This window comes from Zootoca vivipara, chromosome 2, assembly GCF_965207765.1.
Source record: "Zootoca vivipara chromosome 2, rZooViv2.hap1.1, whole genome shotgun sequence".
Taxonomy (NCBI): Eukaryota; Metazoa; Chordata; class Lepidosauria; order Squamata; family Lacertidae; genus Zootoca; species Zootoca vivipara.
This window is the reverse complement of record NC_142584.1, coordinates 1,054,556-1,066,893: the sequence shown is the minus strand read 5'-3', so window position 1 is coordinate 1,066,893 and position 12,338 is coordinate 1,054,556. Positions and strand designations below refer to the sequence as shown.

General features: G+C 45.4%; 1 protein-coding gene across 5 annotated transcripts in view; it reads right to left on the bottom strand.

Annotated features, from left to right (window-relative positions):
- Positions 1 to 12,338, bottom strand: part of TNS2 (tensin 2) — a 130,042-nt gene that overhangs the window by 87,506 nt on the left and 30,198 nt on the right. Inside the window, exon 1 of one of the 5 annotated variants that reach the window (XM_035101906.3) lies at positions 3,324 to 3,538. The exons of the other annotated variants lie outside the window; for them this stretch is intronic. Within the exon in view, the coding sequence (XP_034957797.3) occupies positions 3,324 to 3,404 (81 nt within the window). The 5' untranslated portion in view covers positions 3,405 to 3,538. Of the gene's footprint in view, positions 1 to 3,323; positions 3,539 to 12,338 lie in introns of those variants that run through there. 5 annotated transcript variants of the gene reach the window in all.

The following is a 12,338-nucleotide window of genomic DNA, read 5'->3' as shown; positions in this document are numbered from 1 at the left end:
CTGTCCCAGATCAGTTGAAAAAGAAATGTAAAGAAGGATTTCCCTTCTGGTCTGCATCCAAACCCAGCCAATGAAAGTTATGAAATGTCAGCATTTCCAACCCAAGAGAAACTGCTTTTTGCAGGTTCTCCAAGGGAATACTTCCCACTTCACATATTATGGCTTATAAGCATACACTTAAAAGATGAAAATCACAACCCTAACATACAATGTGCGGGATTCACCTAATGCAGCCCATCAGTGATAGAGCTTCACAGGGACTCCAGCTCACAAAATGGGCCTTCCCTTCTCCTCTCTCCCCTTGCGCCCCCTGAGGGAGGAGGGGGAAGCTGCAATGTTTGCGCTGATGGAACATTTGTGTGATGTTGAGTTCTAACCAATGGGCCTACTCTCACCATAGAGCCAAGACTGGCCGCACTCTGTCAAATGAACACTCAAGGAGTAAATGCAGCCTAGTTTGTTGCCATGCTAAAATATGAAACGGCCTAACAAAGGCATCTTCATTGAGGTCTTGCAATATGCAGCAATGTATATCAATGAGCCAACAGTTCAATTCATCCATGACGATTAAATATATTTAATCATTTGACAGCAGGGAACAGCTTTGCTTCATTTGTTTACTTGTAGAGCCTCACAAAGTTAGTGATAGCTGCCCAGGAGCTTTCTCCTTTTGCAAGCTCCTACAGCGACACCAAGAAGCTGGGAGTCCCTACCACTAGCTCCTCTGTTCCAAGAACCCCAGCTGACGCCTAACTACAATATTGCACTGGTGCAAAGATGAAGGGACTCTTGACAGGGAGAGAATTGGGCTCCTCCTTCCATCCTGCACCTGCCACAACTGACTCATGCAAAGCCTTGCACACTGGAGCTGCTCCAGCACAGCTGCATCATTCACAGTAGCTACACTTGTGCAAAACTGCACTCAGGTCTCGCATAGCCTCTCCACAAAGGGCCACAAAGCTGAGCAAACGTCAACCGAAAGCAACTGCTGTGTGTGTGTGTGTGTGTGTGTGTGTGTGTGTGTGTGTGTTGATGATTGGATGGCTGAGCCCTTAGGGTCATTTCAGAAGGACCTAGACCAGCCTAGATTTGCAGTCTCATTTCCTGTTTACTCAGCATTCCCAGATCTTCTGGAAAGCTGGCTAGAGGATTTCCCTGCCAGGGGAGAAAGGCCATGCCTAATGAACTCTTGGTGGAAAAACATTTTAAAATAAGCCTATGAACAAAATGTCTGCTGCTGCTGCTGCTTCCTCAGTCCCTCACAAGACGGATCAATGGTCTGACTCGGTATAAGACAACTTCTGATGTCCCTGTGTACTTTAGGCAACAAAAGGGGTGTGTGTGTGTGTAAGGGCAGGTGGTAGCTGTGTCCCCCACACACAACACAAGACCCACATCCTAGGGATGCGTTACACACACCATCACTTCACTTCAGGGCTTGCAAGTGAATGTGCAAACTGGCACCGTGAAGTAATTCTGTGTTTACAAAGGTGAGAGAAGAAGAAGAGTAGAAGAAGAGTTTGGATTTGATATCCCGCTTTATCACTACCTGAAGGAGTCTCAAAGCGGCTAACATTCTCCTTTCCCCTCTTCCCCCACAACAGACACCCTGTAAGGTGGGTGGGGCAGAGAGACTTCAGAGAAGTGTGACTAGCCCAAGGTCACCCAGCAGCTGCATGTGGAGGAGCAGAGACGCGAGGCTTCCCAGATTACGAGTCTACCGCTCTTAACCACTACACCACACTCTCCCACATAGAGAGGTGTCTATGTCCCACCTGCGGGGATCTGATCTCTGATGGTGCCTTCAGTGTGGGCAAGCCATCATTGCTTGGCATCATGGGAATCCAGTGACTGTACGTGTGCAAGCAAACCAGAGCTGTTTTTGTATCACCAGAGTACTTTAAAATCAGACATAGGGTCATAGGAAGCTGCCTCTTCCCAGATCACTTTAGAAAGAGAGAGAAAGAGGAAACAGGGCTGCTACATCCTGAAGATGCATGTTAAGAAATGGCTCAAACAGGCTGCTGCGGCATTTGGCCCACCAGCTTTCACCCATATAGCATCTGGGATTTTAAGATCTGTGTCAATAAAAAGCAAATGTCAAAATTGGTTCCTAAGCTTCTGAACACTATCCATCAGGCAAACCTCTCAGCCCCATGTAATTTAGTTTCATTAGGTCCCTTGCAGTACCAAGGAGAAGAAAAAAATAAAAAGTCAACTGCCCTTATTTTTAAGAAGGGGGAAATATTTCCTCATACTCCAGAAGAGTAGTCACATTAAGTCAGCTGAAGAAGAAGAAACAAGCAAAACAGATTCTTTTCATAGTTTTCTAAAGAGACAGACAGAAATTCTTTTGCAGTAAACAGTATGGGGGCAAGCAGAAGTGGGGGGGCCAACTCAGATCAGGAGCACCTTCTGGAGCGGGGAACAGAGGAAGTTGTTTGTTTGTTTGTTTTTACTGTCAGACCAGAGGTCGTCCAGCACAGTCTACACTGTTTCAGACTGGGAACACTCCTAGTCTTACCTGGATATGCTGGGGATTGAACCTTGGGCCTTCTGCATGCAGGGCAGGTGTCCTCCACAAAGCAGAAGCTGAAGCCTTGCCCCTCGGGACCCTGAAGCTGTTTTTCCTTAAAGTAGTATGCTTTTTTAAAAAGTTTATTAAAATGTGTTGTTTGGCCCTAACTGATTCACCCCGCCATGAGCTTTTGCAGGCTACAGCCTATTTCCTCAGTTGCACAACAGGGGCTTCCAGACTGCTGCTATTTTGGGGGAGGGGTGGAATTCAATGGCATGCCAGCAAATTCAGGTTGTGCAATTAAAACCGATTTGGCATGCCCCCCCCCCGACTTTTTGCAATAAGGAAAGCAATAGGGAAACACACTTAAAAATGTGTGCTCATAATTGCTTGGTGCAACGTCATATAACCTCTCCAGAAACAAAAACATAATGAATGCTCAAAAAACAACAACCCCGAGGCTGCGTAGGCACCACACATTTAAAGCAGCCTGAAAGCACATGACTTCCCCCAAAGAATCCTGCAAACGTGTTTCCTCAAAGAATCACAGAGCTACAATTCTCAGCACCTTTAACATACTACAGTTCCCAGGATTCATTGAGAGAAGCCATGAGCTTTAAATGTATGGTGTATCTGCAGCCTACGTTCCCCGCAAGCTTTGTGCAAACAGATCAGGATGAATACTCAATAAATGGGCCACCTGGAAGTGACCTGAGAGACTCTGGACAGCTTGCAAGAAAACCCCGCCTGGCCTTTTCTCTCTTCCCCTTGCAGTGCCTGCCCTCGGTCTCTGTTGTACACCTACCCAGCGGCCACTTGGTACTCGGGTGCTCTCTCTTCTTCCCAGCACTCTCAGAAGAGTGTCCATGGTGTTTCGGGGCTTCATGGTTACAGATGATGGTGACGGCACATTAATCCCACAATTGCCTTGGAAACACTGTCAGGTTGGCATTGCTGAGTACAAATCCACATAAGAGGCACAGGGGCCTGCCCCGACTCATGGCATCAGTGGCTGTGGCGGATCTGCTTTATCCAGCTTCCCAAACCAGCTCAGCCCTTGGGAGTGTGCGAAAGAGGAGGATGTGGAGCTGGAAACAATGAGGCAGGAGCCAAGGCTGGGCTGCGAGATCAGGCAGGCAGGCAGGCAGGGAGCTGCTGTTTCCTGCCACACAATAGCTCCTTCCCTTTGCGTGGAGGTAATGGAAAAGGATGGACCGGGAAGGAGGGACAGCTGGGCCTGGCAGAGAAACAGGGGAGCCCAGGTCACCCCTTGAAGCCAGGGATTGGAAAAAGTCTGGCAGAGAACTCAAAAGGGGCAGAGGCTACAAAGCACCCCATACATATAAAGCACAAAGAATTGTGGGAGCTGTAGTTGATCCCTCACAGAGCTACAACTCCCAGCACCTGTAACAAATTATAGTTCCCATGAATTTTTTGGTGGGGGAGGGGGAAAGGTGTTTTAAATGTATAGTGCAGATGCAACCAGAGGCAAACACGCCACAGTGTGGAGCTATCCAACAGGTTCTGATCTGAAGGCATCGGTTTGCTCCTTGGGAGGGCTGGAATGCCCCTAGCCCAAGGCTTACACCAGGGGTCAGCAAACTTTTTCAGCAGGGGGCCGGTCCACTGTCCCTCAGACCTTGTGGGGGGGGGCGGACTATATTTTTTGGGGGGAAATATGAACGAATTCCTATGCCACACAAATAACCCAGAGATGCATTTTAAATAAAAGGACGCATTCTACTCATGTAAAAACATGCCGATTCCCAGACCGTCCGCGGGCCGGATTTAGAAGGCGATTGGGCCGCATCCGGCCCCCGGGCCTTAGTTTGGGGACCCCTGGCTTACACTATGCCCTTTACAGTGTTGAAGGGAGATTCAACTCACAGTCCAGAAGGTGCTAGGCCTGTGCACTCCAGCTGTCCCAAAGACCAAGTGCTGTTGCCTCAGCATTGACTCTTGTCTCCACAAAGCCTGTCAATAGAGTGCTCCTCAGAGGCACTCTATAATGCTGCTGGATAAGCCTTAGCTGAGATGCTTGTAAGATACTGAAGCATTCAGCCATAAGTAATGGATAGCTAAACAGTAAGAATATAAGACAAGCTCCGCTGGATCAGAAATCTTGTTCTCACAGTGGCCAACCAGATACTCTGATGAGAAGCCCTTATGCAAGATATGAGGACAAGAGAATTATCCTCCACTTCTGACAGGGGAGGTAGAACAAAGCCATTGTGACTAGAGGCCATTGATCGAAAAATCCAGCATGAAATTGCCTACTTCTTTTTTAAAACCATCCAAGTCAGTGGCCATCACAACAAATTCCATAGTTTAGCTATGGGCCATGTGGAAATGTACCATATAGCGAAGCGATAGCCACATAATACGGAGGGGTTTTTACTTTAGAAACTACAGTACTACAATACCCCACTGGGAAAGCAAAGAGTTCTGTTCTCTCCTTTTGTTTTTCCTCTCTGGGCAGAACACTGCTGACCAGACACTGTCCAGAGAAGAGAGAGTCTGCCTTTTCCATGTTTCCAAGGCTCTTTGCTGGCCTCTTTCAACAGTGGGTGGGTGTTAAAGTGAGTCAGACCAGAGCTGCCTTGAGGAAGCTGAGCTTCTGCCATGGAACTGGGTCAAACGGATGCAGCCAGTATTGCACAGATGATTTGGTCACAATGCAGGGGAGAGGCAGGTGGGGGGGGGGACACCCAAGGCATTCACAACTTTTTATTTAGAAGCGCAGTGCCACGGACCTCCAATAAACAAATGGCACCCTCTTGGCACACCAGAAGCTTGCATCCATGTAGCTCCAGTCCATTTCCTCCTTTCAAGTTTCCTAATGAAACACACAAACACCAGTTTGAAATGGAGCTATAAATTCAGGGTGTTATTCGTAGCCAACCCTGGATAACAAACAGCAAACAAAAGAAAAAAAGTAATAGCGGAATTATATTTTGTCCCAAATTCTAGCATGACGCATCCTATAGAAAAAACACATCCAAGTTTAACCATGCCCAAGGTTCAAAGCCAAGCCTGTGGCAAAGCAAGGATTGCATTCCAAATTCACCCCAAACCACCACTGAATTAGCAGCTGTCACACCAGCGAAGAGGGAAATGAGTCAGGCTCATTTGGGGCATCACCTGCTGTGGTAGAGCAAGAGCGGATGAAGTTTTGAGCCGAATTCTATGCCAGGGGTCCCACCAATGGGGTGTGGGTTGGAAGGGACTGTCACAGTATCTCTCTATGTCACTGTGACACCCACATGCTTTCCAGACTATGGACTTACCCAGACTGCATTTTGTGTCACATTTCTAGGGTCAGGTCAGGGCTTTAAAGTTCCATGTCCAAAAAGGTTTGTTTGTAGTTTTGGTTGTGTGTGTGTGTGTGTGGATGTGGATCCTGGCACTTTCTCCAGGAAGACCTATGTCAGGGGTGGCCAACTCCCAAGAGACTGCGATCTATTCACAGAGTTTAAAAAGTGGCAGTGATCAGGTCAAAGTTGTTGAGGTTTTTTTAGGAAGGAGGAAGGCCCATTGGGGGGGGGGGTTGGGTCAAAGTTGTTGAGTTTTTTCAGGGAGGAGGTAAAATGTTGAGGCTTTTTTTTAGGGGAGCCACAGTTGTTCAGCTTCTTTGGGGGGAGCCAGTGATCTACCAGTGCTCTACCGCAGACATCCAGTGATCTACCTGTTGGACATGCCTGAACTATGTATTACTGCTGAATTGGAGCAAATGGCCCTTGGGTTTTCTATGGATTGACATTTGCTCTGATTCAGCGGTAAAACATGAGTTTTCTTTTTTGGGGGGGAGGGGGGGAATAAAAGCATCATTTGGACCTGGAGCTTAAAGTTGCAGCTCTGTGCCTGGAAAGTGCAGCACAATATGAGCTCTCTAAGATGATCTCTCTCTTATTTGATTCCAGCAAAACTTTTAACTCTGTTGCTGTTTTACATTACTGTCTGTTACTTCCCCTCTTCTGGGTTCTTTTAATGCTTTTATTAAAAAAAAACTGGTAAATTGTTATTATTTCATTATTTAAACTGATGGAGATTACTGCTCTTTTTCCCCCTTTGGATCATATCTGCTGCACACTGTGAACTGTTTGAGCATCTCTGCTGCTGGAGTGGAAAGTGGGATTGAAATTTCCATTAAAATAAATGTGCTCATTGTCCTTCAGAAGTGTCTCTCCTCCTTGGAAAACTCACGTGCTGCATGGGCTGAAAGAGTTCTTGTCTTACATTGAAAGGCCTTGCATTGTACAAATGCTGCCTTTTCCTCCTGTGGTGACTTGACAGCTATAGCAATGTTGAGGCACTTTAAAAAGTTAAAAAAAAATACTCACAATAAATACTTTTAAAATGAGTTGCTTTTCTACCACTTGACCTCTAGCAGGACCCGCAGCAGGCTTTCATCTTTGCTTCTGCTACTCTGAAACCTCTTTCTCACTGCACTTCCAAGTGGTGTCCAGTGTGGTGTCATGGTTAGAGTGCTGGACTAGGACTTAGGAGACCCTGGTTCAAATCCCTACTTGGCCATGAAGCGCACAAGAGGACCTTGAAACAGTCACTGCCAATCAGCCTAATTTCCTCACAGGGTTGTGAGGATAAGATGGGGAGATTTTTGTATGTCACCTTGAGCACCTTAGAGTATAATGTAATAATATTAATATTTTTAGGTGGGTTTCAGTTCTGTTGGTAGTGGCTGATTGGGATCACAAGAATGTTAATCTGCTTATGACATTCATCTCTTTCAATTTTCTCTCCCTTATATTTTTAAATGTAAGACGCCTGGAGTAACAAAAGATTAGTAAGTCCAAATCAATGGGATATTGTTTAGGAGTGGGTTGTTTGGGAGGAGGTTGTTGCTGTTTGTGATATTGATTTTTTTGTATCTTTATTTTAGATCTTATTATGATTTATGTGCAAACTGTTTAATTTGGTTGTGTACTTTTTATGTTTTATTTATTGTAACTACTTTTGTTATGTTTGTAATTATGTAATTTTTTCATGTTGTAAGCTGCCTTGAGCATGGTTGTGAACTATGGAAAGGTGGCACACAAATAAAATTATGTGTGTATATACATATACATATATATATGCATGTACGTATTCCTAGCATCATATACTGACCAAACTCAGGTTGCAAAATGAAAGTGGATTTGGAGCTTTTGTGCAACAGACACACACCACACACTAAAAAAACAGAGGACTTTTTGCAATAAGGAAAGTAACAGGAATAATAGTAATTTTATTATTTATACCCTGGCCATATGGCTGGGTTTCCCCAGCCGCTCTGCTTGATGCAATGTTGTATCATCTCCCTCCAAAGGAATTTGAACAAATGTTCAATAAAAAGCCACCATCATCTAACCTCCCCTCCAAACTCTGTGCAAACTAATTGCGGTGAATCCTCAACAAACAGGCCATTTGGAAGCAACCAGGGCCTCTGAACCATGATCACCATATTTTGTATTTTTGTGCTTTTATATTGTAAACCTCCCTGTGACCCTCGGATGAAGGGCAGTATATGAAAATTTAATTTTAAAAATAATAAATATTGCAAGGATGGAAAGCCTGACTACAACTCCCATAATCCCTGATCTTTGGCTATGTCTGCTGGGACTGAAGGGAGTTGGAGTCCAGCAATATCTAGAAGGGCCACAGGTTCCCCCAACCCTACCATATGGCAACAACACAATCTTGCATTCCATCTTTAAATGTGATGAGGCTGTAGGAGACAAGGCAGTTCCAGCTTCATCTAAGATTCTTCTACCTGCCTCCTTGTTACTGCAGGACAGAATTATTTTATTCTTTTTTTAAAAACAACACAAACCCTTATAGATTGCAGCTGATGGGCAGCACCTGAAAAACATGTTTCTGATTAGAAATGTGTGCTGGGGGTGGGGTGTGTGATCCTGGGCAGGCTTTCCATCAGTCAAAGCATGATACTTTATTTACCCCTTTCCCCACCACTAACAAGAAGACCAATACTAAATTATACAAAAAATAAGCAAAATATATGCAGATCTGCACAAGCCATTCAGCCTGCAGGACCCAGTTTTTCTTGCTGCATAACTTAAGTTACCTTGAGGCAGATTTCATATATGTACATACATTTATATACAAATCACCCAGAGATCTATCAGTAGATCTCTATCAGATCCCAACTGGTCTTCTGCCAGACCTGATATACACAAGCATCACTTACAACTTTTCCCCAACCATTAATGCCAGGATCCGCTTATGCCAACTCACCATCTCCCTGCTGCAAATGAAAGTGTTATCAGCCACCCACTATAAAAGGGATGTAAAAACATTCTTCTCATTTTTAAGGAGCGTTTTAGGGATTACTCAGAGCTAATAAAAAGCACATCTAACTATTTGACAGCTGGGGAGGGCAAACCGACCAAGTGAGCAGGCCAAAAACAGTGAGCAAGAGTCTCAGTTGCTACTCTTAGCTTGGCCTTGCCAAATCAGAGAGATGGAGATGAGTCAGCCATGGCCTGTGAGTGGCAGCTGTGGAGGCAAGGTTGTTACAAGCCAAAGCGCCACTGAGGCGAGAAAGCAAGCACTGGACCCAAGAAAGCAAGCACTTGGCCTTGCTGCCTGCCTCTTCTGCCACACACTGGCTTATCAGTGGATTTGGTTATGCTGAAAATGCACACACATTTAAGTTCAGCGTGATTAAGTGACAGAAGCCAGCAGCTGGCACTGTTTGTTTGTGTGTGTGTGTGTGTGTGTGTGTGTGTGTCTGTCTGTCTGTCTGTCTGTCTGTGAGAGAGATCAGTAACAAAATTCCAACCATTGCAATGTGGTGTAGAGACAGGACCTTTTTGGGGGTGAAATGTACTAAATACTCATACCCTCCAACATGTAGTGTCTTAAAACCGGAACGTGCGTCTTCTCATCTGTGCTCCAAAGACACGCTTTTTTCGGTGCCATGCCCTCACAGCACCCAAAAACATGTGTTTGGGGTGCCACACAAGATCACAGCCCCCCCAAAGCGCTGATCACGATTGCACGACATCACAGTGCCCAAAATGGCTGCCGTGCTCTCGCAGGGGGAAATGAGATGTCCCAGTTTTTCAAGGATGTTTGCAGGGCATGTATAGTCAGACACATAAGAACTTAGGAAGAGTACTCCTGGATTAGGCGAAACGCCCATCTAGTCCAGTATCCTGTTCTCACAGAGGCCAACCAGATGTCTGTAGGAAACCCACAAGCAGCAGTCCTCTCCCCTGATGCAGTTCCCAGCAACTGGTATTCACACAGTGATCTACGACATCAATCACTCGCGATCTGCAGTCCATTGGCAGTAGGAGTACAATATGGGCATGTCTTTAAGCCAGCAGCCTATATTCAAAACTTGACAGTGCCAAACTACCGAAGGCTGTTCACAAAAGCAAGACTGAATGTTTTCCCCTCTGCAGTGCTGGAGGGCAGGATGAGAGGAGTACCCTACCAGGAAAGACTGTGCTCGTGCACCCATGATGTAGATTCTATAAAACACATTGTGCTGCACTGTGGGAAGTTTGAGCAAGCTAGGGCTGAAGTGATTTCACCCCTGCTAGCCTTGCTCCCAGGAAAATCAGAGGATTTCTATATCAGGTTCCTATTGGAAGACCGGTCAAATGCCAGAACACTAGCAGTGGCAAAGTTTTTATCGGTGGTCACAAGAACTAATGTTTCCTACTCCGAATTTGAGTAAGATGTCTGAGTGGTTTGAGGGCGGGGTGTCCTAGCTGTGTATCGCTTGGTAACGAATTGTTGGGTCTATGGACCGTAATAAAGATTGTTGTTGGTATTCAGAGGCAGACAGTCCCTGACAGTGGAAGTAGAGCTTGCTAGCATGGCTAGTAGCCACTGATAGCCTTTTCTTCCATGGATTTGTCTAATCCTCTTTTAAAGCCAATCAAGTTGGTGCCATCAGTACTTCTTTGGGGGAGCAAGTTCCATAGTTTAAGTACAAGGTGCGTGAAAAAGTGCTTAATTTAATCTGCCCTGAATCTTCCAACCTTTCAGCTTCATTGGATGTCCCCAAGTTCTAGAAACACGGGGGGGGGGGGACCTTTTATATCCCCATCTCCCCACCGTGCATAATTGTATACACCTCCATTGAACAGCACCCCTTGGGAGGGTCCCATGCCATGAGATCCAGGCTTCCCACTGTCAGCGGTGGATGGCAGGGTTTGCTGTCATGGTGATACTGTCACGCAAGCACATCAAAGAGAGCATGGCAGCCAATCATTTATATGTCAAAGTGATGGTGTGTACTTGGGGCAATGCATTGCATTATCCACTACCTCCAGCCTGGAGTGGCCTGGCTTCTGCAGACAGGAACCATTTCATGGGGAGATGTAGTACAGGCTCTACAATCAACAGGACCTCCCTGTCTCTGAAGCCCAGAAGTCTGTTCTGCAATACTGTACTAGATCTCATGCAGATCATTTAATCTGGATGCCACTGGAAACATTTGCATCTACTGTGGCTGAATTATATGATTTGTGCTGATCAGCCTCATCACTGCTCCCTTCTGCTGTGGATATGATTTTATGTTGTGATAACAGAGGAACAAATTCATTCATAACAAAGCAGGGGACAAAACTACAACTATGTGAGGATCAAGCCTAGTAGTGGCTAATTCACAATAAATGCTTAAGCACACAATTTCTCCCCAAAAAGTTTGGGACTATAGTTTCCCCCTTTCACAACTGCAATTCCCAGCACCAAAACAAAATTCCAAGTATGTTAGTACTTGGCCAATAAATTATTATTCTATTCTATTCTTACAGTCCCCAGAATTCTTTGGGGGAGGTGATATGCATCAAATGTGCTTCAAACGCATGATGTGGATCTGCCTATACTACCTACTTAGCCTGGTTCCATCACCTGTATGAGTTTTGTTTCTTGGTCATGTTGGAGTGCGAGAGAATCTTGGGAACCACCTTTAAAAAAATTCTTGGTAGAGATACAAAAACAGCAACATGGTGCCACTCTTACACAAACAGGGCTGCTAAATAGTCATATCATTTTAAAAATAGTCATATCATTTAAAAAATAATATCGTTTTAAACAAAAGTGAAACTAGACCAGCTTGGGTTTCAGCATAACTGCTGAGGCAAGAAGGAAATGATATGGCTTCATAGGGGGACTGAACTGTGAAAGCTGTTCCCTTACAACCATACAAGCCAAGACTGGTGGCTGCAGCTCAGGACTTTGTAAACTGTCTTTCCTAATGAAGCAGGAGGCAACAATTCAATAAATATGCCCCGTTATTTGATCAGTAGGATTAATTTATTGAGATGCAAGACACACATTCTTGTTAGCGTCTTAAGCAATGTTGTCTCCTGGATAGTTCAGATCAGTATTGAGCAAAGACTGGAGTTACAAGCAATCCCTCGCAACTCTGGCCATATACAGTGGTACCTCTGGTTACGAACCTAACTCGTTCCGGAGGTCCGTTCTTAACCTGAAACCGTTCTTAACCTGAGGTACCACATTAGCTAATGGGGCCTCCCGCTGCCACCACACAATTTCTGTTCTCATCCTGGGGCAAAGTTCTTAACCCGAGGTATTGCTTCCGGGTTAGCGGAGTCTGTAACCCGAAGTGGCTGTAACCCGAGGTACCACTGTACAGGGCAAGAATACATGGCCGATATAGGGAGCTGCTCTATTTTCCTCCCTGCCAAGAATCCTGGAATTCTAGTCTGTGACTGGTACAGTTCCCATGATCCTTTGTGGGGGGGCATGTTTAGTTGGCAGCCCTCTTAAAATGTCAAAATTGCACTGGGTGGTGGATCCTCCCTTAGTGGCAGCTAATCTG